This window comes from Thunnus albacares, chromosome 14 (assembly GCF_914725855.1).
Source record: "Thunnus albacares chromosome 14, fThuAlb1.1, whole genome shotgun sequence".
Classification (NCBI taxonomy): Eukaryota; Metazoa; Chordata; class Actinopteri; order Scombriformes; family Scombridae; genus Thunnus; species Thunnus albacares.
This window is the reverse complement of record NC_058119.1, coordinates 29,288,002-29,297,500: the sequence shown is the minus strand read 5'-3', so window position 1 is coordinate 29,297,500 and position 9,499 is coordinate 29,288,002. Positions and strand designations below refer to the sequence as shown.

The 9,499-nt window shown below is 41.3% G+C and overlaps 1 protein-coding gene and 1 long non-coding RNA gene across 4 annotated transcripts in view; one reads left to right on the top strand and one right to left on the bottom strand.

Annotated features, from left to right (window-relative positions):
* LOC122996587 (spectrin beta chain, non-erythrocytic 1) overlaps positions 1-9,499 on the top strand; it is a 132,810-nt gene that overhangs the window by 72,540 nt on the left and 50,771 nt on the right. For 2 of the 3 annotated variants that reach the window (XM_044372108.1, XM_044372107.1), the window contains one exon: positions 3,794-3,945. In XM_044372108.1, the coding sequence (XP_044228043.1) occupies positions 3,794-3,945 (152 nt within the window). Of the gene's footprint in view, positions 1-2,789; positions 3,560-3,793; positions 3,946-9,499 lie in introns of those variants that run through there. The other variant, XM_044372110.1, reaches the window with a different exon arrangement.
* On the bottom strand, positions 2,700-3,787 carry LOC122996679. Its single transcript, XR_006407049.1, has 3 exons — positions 3,632-3,787; positions 2,940-3,002; positions 2,700-2,791 (listed from the first exon to the last, which is right to left on the bottom strand). It is a non-coding gene; the product is annotated as an uncharacterized LOC122996679 (long non-coding RNA).

Below are 9,499 nucleotides of genomic sequence, written 5' to 3'. Positions count from 1 at the left end.
TTTTTTTTTTACAAATCGGATCCAAACCGCATGTGGAGGTGGTTTGAAATGCAGATGCGTCTCAGTCCGGACGCTCTGGACGCTCAAACCATAGACTGAATAAAAATATGGACGTCGTTACCGTGACGTCACTCATTGGTTTCTGAAGAGCGGTTTTGAGCCGCTCCGGCCGTCGCCATCTTGGCAGTGCGTGACTCTGCCTAACTCACGGCCAATCAAAAATGGGCAAAGAGGCGGAGCCGAACGGCTGAAACAAGCCACCTAGCGGCTGGCGGACCTGTCACTCAAAGCAGCCATGTCCTTCATTATGCAGAACTTTATGGCTTAATAACATTTAAACGGGTGAGTTATAACATGTAGGTCTATGGGGAATGACTCGCTGTTGGAGCCTCAAGTGGTCATTCGAGGAACTGCAGTTTTTGGCTTCATTTTACAGCCCCGGAGGTTCCCGCTTGGCTGAAATCAGAAGTGTCTTTTGCATCACTCGCAATGCGACACAATGAGGATGTTAAACCCAGAGTGATGAAGTGCAGCAGAGTCATGCTGCTACTAGCGGAGCAGCATGGACGACCACACAGAGGACAACAGCCTGTGGACAGACGCTGAAAGAAAACCGCCTGCTGGCACTTTTGGTGGCGGGGAGGGAAGGGGAGGGAAGGGTGGGGGGGGCTGATTCGCTTGAAGGAACCTACAGGAACAAGCTTCCGTGTTGGAAAGCCATGTTCCTACCAAACATAGTTACTGACGCCTGTGTTGTTACCACAGCAACCAGTGCAGATAGATCGGTGATAAAATGTCATCTCCAGAAAAAAAAAGTAATTTTTTATAGAATTGCAGCTTTCATATTTCATCACCGCAGCCAGAAGGAACATATTTTAACTAATGAAGCAGCTGATAGAAACATGCAGCTCCTCCGTCTCCGTCCGGTCGTGAATGTTTCTTCCTCTCAGACATCATCACGGCCGCCGTCCGCCGTCTTCCAGCAGCTCCAGTTTGATATCAGAAAGTCGCCACAGTGTGTTTGTGCTGCTGAGTGATAAAACTGCTGAAGGCCAGTCGACACTGACGCTATTGTCCCACACACACACACACACACACACACACACACACACACACACACACACTCCCAAGGTCATGAATTTGTAGGAATGTTTGTTTGCATGTATAAAACAGTCAGTGGTTCTTATCTTATTATTGTGTGTGTGTGTGTGTGAGTGTGTGTCTGTGTGTGTGTGTGTGCTGCAGTCAGTCCAGTTTCCTTCCAGAGGGCAAACAAAGTTTATTCAAGTTTATGCAGAGATCATGCACTCTCTGACTCTCTCTCTGAGTTTGTGCGGGTGTGTGTGTGTGTGTGTGTGTGTGTATGTATGTGTGTGTGTGTGTGTGTGTGTGTGTGTGTGTCAGGATGTTCATCTCTGGCTGTTTGAAAGGCTGCAACTAAAGATTATTTTCATTATCGATTCATCTGTCAACTATTATCCTTTTAATATTATATTTATATTCACTATAGTAGTGAAAAATGTCCCTTTTATTATTTCACAAAGGCAAAAGTGATTTATTCATATGACTTATTATTTCTGACTAACAATCTAAAACAAAGATATTCAGCTTCCAGTGATTTAAAACAGAGAAATGTTCACATTTTAGAATCTGGAACCAGATGATTTAATGAATCTTTGCTCTGCAGAAGTTAAATATTGTTGAACTGTCGGCTAGAAAAAATATTTTTGATGCGTAGACAAAAGAGCATTTGATTTTTGTGCCTTTTTTTTGTTTTGTTTGGTTTTTACTGTGAAAGCATAAATGCAGAAAGACAGAGGAATGTAAAAATATTATGAGAAGAAATGCTGTAAATGAAGACCAGCTCTAGAAAAATGACCAAGTTGGTTTATTTTATTATTATTTATTTCTTTTTTTCTTTTAATTTTCAGCTTTTGTGTGTTTGTGTGTCTTTGGCTTGCTTTTGACTGTGTGGTATTTTCGCGGCAGCATGCGTGAGTGAAAATAAGTTACATTTAGTTTCATATAAAAGAGGTTTTTGTGCATTTTTTTCCTCACATCAGCAGCTCAATAAGAGTCTTTGCTTTATTATCTTCAGACAGATTTACAGAAAACAGAGAAACTGAACATCTGGAATCTTCTTCAAGGGTTTTGTGTCGTCAGCGAGGAGAAGAAAAATGAGGGAACTAGGATATAAAAATGCACATATATTTAGCAGCTTAGTGTGTGTGTGTGTGTGTGTGTGTGTGTGTCACGCCCTCTCCTCCCTCTTGATGTCAGGTTGTGTAACTTCCTCCTGTTGCTGGGTCGCCATGGCAACTGACCCAAAAGTTCAGCCAAGGAAACAGCTCTACCACACTGTTCTGTCTGTGTGTGTGTGTGTGTGTGTGTGTGTGTGTAGAGTAACAATAGCTATCAGGCCTGTGGGAAATAAACAATAAGTTGTGTTGCAGGCAGCAGGTGTCTGCTGTCAGACTGTACAGTTCATCTGCTGTATGTGTGCGTGAATATTTATAACTGTCATTTAGATTTAGTCTGCGTCTTCAGACACAGGAAACCTCCCCGTACACACACACACACACACACACACACACACACATACTTACTTTCCAGGAACAATGGGATGTAGGAAACACGTACACATCCAGACACACCCGCAGAGATCAGCAGGACTCAAACATGCAGCTCGCTCAACGTCCGTTTACTACAGAAGCTTCTTGACTTCATCCACTGAGGAAGAGTGTGAGAGGTTATAGTGGAGTTCATCATGTCGTCTAACCTCTGCTACAGTCTGCAATAGATGGATTTTTCATTTACAATCAGTCGAGACAACGTCCTGATAGCTTATATATGAACATGTTCAGTATTTAGAAATAAACAAACTCGTTAGAATCCAGTAAAATTCCTGTTTAAAGCTTTTTTTTTAAATTACACATTACCTTTGACAGACATCTGTTAGCTCTGGCAGCTAACATGACACATATTCCAGTGAGAAACAGCAGCTGTAAAGCAAAAAATAACAATACGGACACAAAGTTAGTTCTACAGGTATTATGTCCCAAACCATCAACCAGAAGCTCCCCAACAACAAATAATGTTAGCATGAAAACAATAAAGTAACGTTAGCATTACGTTCCTGCTGTTTGACTGCATTGTGGTTCATATTTGTAACGTTAGCATGAAAACAATGAAGTAACGTTAGCGTTACATTCCTGCTGTTTGACTGCATTCTGGTTGTCATATTTGTAACGTTAGCATGAAAACAATAAACTAACATTAGCATTACGTTCCTGCTGTTTGACTGCATTGTGGTTCATATTCGTAACGTTAGCATGTATGAAAATCTGGCTGTTTCCTCAAAATAGAGCAGATAGTTGACTGTGATTTAAACAGCTTCATTCATAAAAAACAACATGATGCATTTTCCATTTAAAGTCGTCAGAAACACACGTCACTAAAGTATTGATCACTGTCTGACTCATTAAACATTCATCAACATTCATTAAACCTTAAACACACAGTAACAGAGTGAGCTGTCTGACCTTAAAACAAGTTCAGTGTAAGTTCATCCACCTCCTTCATTAAATCCAGATCTCTGAAGCTAACGGCTAATTCTGCACTGTGAGCTCACCTGGAGGTCTTCTTGAGATGATGAACATTTTCTATCCATTACTTCCTGCCTCTGCACACATCCCACTGATGCCCTCACTCAGAAACACGTCTATAGCTCTGATTCCTTCACTGACCAACATCTCTCTCTCTCTCTTTCTTTCTCTCTCTGTCTCTCGTCCAGATGAGCGTGAGGCGGTGCAGAAGAAGACCTTTACCAAGTGGGTGAACTCCCACCTGTCCAGAGTTTCCTGTCGGATCACCGACCTCTACATGGACCTGAGAGATGGACGCATGCTCATCAAGCTGCTGGAGGTCCTGTCAGGAGAGAGACTGGTGGGTTCACGTCACTGTTGGTGCTTCTATACTTTTCTAAGAGTCATATAGACCGAATCACCATGACGTCACACTAACAACAACAACAACAACAACAGTCACTTCCAGGTAGACAACTGGATGTTGATCTGAATTGTGCAGATTTGTTGTCATTTTCAGCCGTAACTGTGACGTTTAAAGATAAATAGTTGAACACGGTGGTCCGATCTATCTGACCTAAATCTACCCAACAACAACATCTCACTGCTGGTTTAACTGGTGGCTGCCTTTGTCATAGTGGGAAGCCGCCTTACTGCTGCGTTACCCATTTATACTTACTTATGTTTACTTTTAATTACTTGTACTACTTACTTACTTCTACTTATTTACATATGCTTGTTTGTTTACTTCTTTATGTGCTTAAACTGACATCTATTTTTACTCTGTGCCATTAAATAGAACGTGACGCAGATGTTTTCTGCCTGGAAGCTGTAAACAAACATTGTTGTCGAGCTGCAGCCTCACATCTGTACAGCAGGTTGTAGTTCTTCTCCAGAGCTGCAACAATTAATCGATTAACAGTAAATCAACTACTTTGATTGTTGTTTTAGTACTTTTTTTTAAAGCATAAATGTGAAATATTTGCTGGTTGCAGCTTCTCAAATGTGATGATTTGAAGCTTTTCTGTGTCGTTCATGTCTGTTGATCAGTCGAAACAAGACATTTGAAGACATCACATTGAGATTTTATAGACAAAAGTCTCCTCCAGAGTCAGGCTTCAGTTATGTCTCAGATGTGTTTAGCTTAGCGCAAAGGCTGGAAGCAGGCGGGAAACTGCTAGCATAGCATCATCAAAAGTAGGAAAAAAAAACCATCTTACAACAACTCCAGCGTTGTCTGATTTACATGTTGCCACAGTGACAACACAAACACAAACACCAGACCAGTTCAATCAGACTGACACCAGCAACACCAGCAGAGTGATTCAGTCCAAACTGTGGGAATAATAAAACATCACAACACAAAGCAGCAGAGCAGCTTTTCATGTTTTAATACTCGCTCAGTCACAGCTGTAGGGTGTCTCCGCTCTCACGCTCCTCTTATCTGTTTGTTCAGCGTTATCTAGATATGAAACGCCGGCGTTTTACGCCTCCGTCAATCATTAAACTATTCAACACCACACCTCTTTCTTTCAACACGACTGTTCAACCACCAAATCTGTTCAAAAACTGACCGAAATCATCAAGACAAGAAGTCGTTCTTTGGCTTTTTATCCTGAATTTGGAGAAAGAAAAGAGAGATGGCAACCAGAAACGACGTTATTTAATTTATTAAATGATTTATTATTTAAAGGTCATGTCTGCACACAGATTTCATGTCCTGCTGAGTAACGAGAGGTGCTGATGATGGACTGGTTACCTCACGTCCGTGGTCTGGAACCAGTCTGCAGGTCTGGAACTGCTGGTTTAGATATTTATTTTTAAAAAAACAACAAACAGATTTAATTATAAGCAGCTGGAGATACAACAGGAGCAGATTGTCTGCAGTTAAATCAGTTTTACTCGTCTGCTCCCATTTGTTCAATGTGTTTTATGGATGAAAATGTTTTATGAATCAAACTGAAGCTGCAGTCGTCCTGTGATCAATAATAATAATATTCATGATTGAGTCTAAAAATAACTCATTAATATCCGTTAAAAACTCACTGAGTTAGTTAGTAGGTGTGTGTTTCAGTGATTGACGGGCATCCGTTCGAGGTTGGATATAGTTACTGACAAGTTTGCCGTCACCATGGCGACAGGAATACATTACTGTTGGACTCGCTGCCCTCCGTTTCTCTCGGTCTTCCTACTGTATCGCACCTCTTGCTGTTTTACTGAAAAGCATTTAAACTCACTCAGACCGTCCCAGTTTCACCCCCCCCCCGCCCCCCCCAACCTCCCCTCCACCCCCTCCACCCCTGCCTTGTGACTTCCAGTGGTACGAGCCAAACTCCCCTCTTCTTCTTCTTCTTCTTCTTCTTCTTCTTCTTCTTCTTCTTCTTCTTCTTCTTCTGTCTCTTTCCTTTTTTTTTTTTCTTTCTTCTTCTGGCTGAACTCTCTCTCCCTCCACTCAGCTGTCATCCGGCCTTTTCACAAGTTGTCAAACACACGCAGAGAGAAAACACAGCAGCACTCTGTCAGACAGGAAATAACTTTTTTTTAAATTATTATTATTCTTATTATTATTCTTTTATCGTTTCTTATTTAATTGTATTTTCTTTTTTCGCAGCTTGGTGTTTAGTTTGTTTTCGGTGCCAGTCACGGTAGGGAATGTGTGGCATTTTGGATGTTCAGGGAGGAGGAAGTGAGCAGAGGAGAGGAAGAGTGGGTGGAGATGAAGAAGGAAAAATGAAGACAAAATGGAAAAAAAAAAAAAAAGGGGGGGGGGGGGCTTGAAATAAAATAAAGGAGAGAAGCAGAGTGATGGTGAAGTGGTGAGCAGAATGGCTGGAGGGACTCAGAGTGGGAGACGGTGTGGGGGTGTTAAGAGTTGTGAAAGGAGTCATTGAGTAACTTTCAGGGTTTAAATGGAGCCAAAACGCCTCCGGACGCAGCAGAAGAATCTGAGAGCGAGCGGCTGTTTCTACTCTGCACAGTTTACAGGAGAACTGCCATTTATTACGACCCAGAACCTCAGTCTCTATCGGTTATGATAATGTCATATCCACCGTTTCATCACTGACTCTGTATGTTGAAGCTTAAAGCTTAAAGCAGCAGTATGTGAGTCCGTCTCTCAGTACTTTCCTCCTTTTTTTTATCAGTTTTTTGGAAGCGCCGCTCCCCATAAAAGTCGCCGCATCAGTCGATAAGCTTCTCGCCTCGTCGACTCGCGTTTTGTCATTTTGTCATATCGCTGCCCCGCATCATTACACACAGTAACATAGCGTGACATGGTGACAGGCTGCAGACTTTTTTTTTTTTTTTTTTTTTTAACAGATTCTTGTCTCTGAATGACCTAAAAACATATAACTGTGATGGAAACAGAGAGGTACCATAGAAACAGAGGACGGTGCAACGCAGAGTGACTGTTTCCTTCTCTCAGCTCTCACTGCGAGGTTGGATTGTGTGTGTGATCGGCGCTCCGTGCTGCGCTCGGACGTTATAACTGAACTAATACAAAGACGCACACACGGAGGCGTGAATATTTCTCATTGGAGGCTGAATTGAAGAAAGAAATTAATGCTGTAATGTTGTTTTAGTGTTTAGACCTGTAAGAACAAAATATATGTAAGAAGATAAACATAGATACATTTACTATAGATTAGATTAGAATACAGGTCCGAGATCCTAGATGACTAAAAAACACAAGGTAGCACAAGACATTCATCCGCTATTACTGTCATAATTGTTTCTGGCGCCACAAATAACAAATTCGGGATGCAGGGAAAGCGAAGGATTTATTCTCTAGAAGCAACTGCTGTAACTGATTATAACAATCAAATAAAGAGTATTGAAAAGTAAGAGTTGCTGGAGTTTTGACCAGTTCAGGCAGCAGTGTCACAGATAACCAGGCAGGTGTGAAGGATGCTGCTCATCACACATGGAAGAAGAGAATAAAGTTTTCCTCAAAAAGGGGGCATTGGAGCACTTAAAGACCAAATCCACAGTCCTCCTTCTGTACAAAAAATGTATTTCAAAGTTTATCTGAAGCTAATAGAGTCAAATCAAGTAGATATCTTTCAACGTTACAGTCTTTTTAGTGCCAAAGTTCCTCTTTTTGTTACTATACTTCCACCTGCAGCTCAACAGGGAAACACTGTCCTGTAAATGTGTCAGATATCCACTTGATATGACTAACTCAGACTGCTGAAGCTGAATAGAAGCTTCACACAGACTTTTAAATGACTGTGTGGACACACTGTGGATTTTGGCCTCCATCACTTCACATCACAGCGAGGAAAACCTCTTTCACTGTTCATAAAAGTGTGAACTTGTCCTTTTTAAAGGTGCAGTTTGTAGACAGACTTGGTTATAAATGGAATATATTAATCATAAGTATGTTTTAATTAGTGTATAATCACCTTGAAATAAGAATCATTGTGTTTTCGTTACCTTAGAACGAGCCCTTTATATCTACACGGGGAGCAGCTCCTCCTCCAAGGTGTCCGCCATGTTTCTACGGTAGCCTAGAATGGACAAACCAAACACTGGCTCTAGAGAGGACCTTTTGTGTTCGTGTTTTGTGCTCACTGCTAGATGCCACTTAAATCCTACAAACTGATCCTTTTAAATCAAAAACTGGAAAGCCTCCTAACTCTGGTGCATAAGAGTCGAGGTTCAGACCAGCGAGAGACGGTCCGATGGTGGAAAGTCCCGGTTCTGATCAGCAGCAAACTGCAGCTGGAGGTGAAATAATTTTTTTTTGTTTATGGCTTTAAGTGGCTGCTGAAGACTGAATCTCTGTGCGGTTTATTGGATTTCAGCCACGAGAGCAGACAACAAGTCCAAAATATCTGTGGTTCAAATCTGAATGTGAATCACTAGAGTGACTCTTAGCCGGGTGGTGTTTATGTGTCTGTGTGAGGAAAAGCAAAGACAGCAGTGTTATTGTTGGACGGCGTTCCCGGTCGTAGTGCGGACGGGCCTGCAGGATGTAACATCACTTGCTCTGACAGCTCGCATTTATTTTATTTTAGTTATTTACTATTGTTGTATTTCATCACATTTATATTCCAAGATTGTTCCGCGTTTAAACATAATCATCATAAAAATGTCAGCATCGTCCAAAAGGACTCGTTTTCAACAGTCTCTCTCTCTCTCTCTCTCGCTCTCGCTCTCTCTCTCTCTCGCTCTCTCACGGCATTTCTTTCATCGGACCTTTCTGGAAAAAAGATGAAGTGTGTTCCTGGAGTTTTTATTTTCCATATTCTTGGATAAAATAGCAGCGACTACAGCAGCTGATCTCAGAAGATGAAACCCTTTTTTGTGATGTGAGCACAAAAAACTGCAGCTGCTCGGCCCCTTTAATCCCAGACGCTAACGAATCTCTTATCAAATTATTATTCTCACTGCTTCTTCTGAGCAAATATCAGCAGAAAACATTCAAACAGCAGCTTTTCATTTGTAGCCGAGCGTCACCGTCTCTGGTTAAAAATGACCGACATGAGCCGCAGCAGATTAGATCAGCTGTAGTTAATTAATTAATTAATTAATTAATGTAAATTCTTTTATGGGAGAAAAGACACATCAGTCTGTAACATGACAGTACAGTAGGATCACCACTGGACTGTTTGTTTCTGTAGCGTCACAGACTGGAGACTCTTCGATCAGCTGATCACCAGTTAAACTTTGATTGGTTACGATTAATCGCTGCAGCTGAAGTTATTTTAGCCGTTTCATTGTTGCAAATGTCAAAAGATAAACCTAATAACATTCAGATTTAATAAAAATGCTATCAGATCCCTAATTTCTACATATTCAGCAAGATTTCCATTAACCCTTTCATGCATGTGTTATTAAATCACAGTGTTTATTTTTACCACTGTAGCAGACACCATGCATCAATGGAGTAAAAAGTGATTTATGGAAATCAA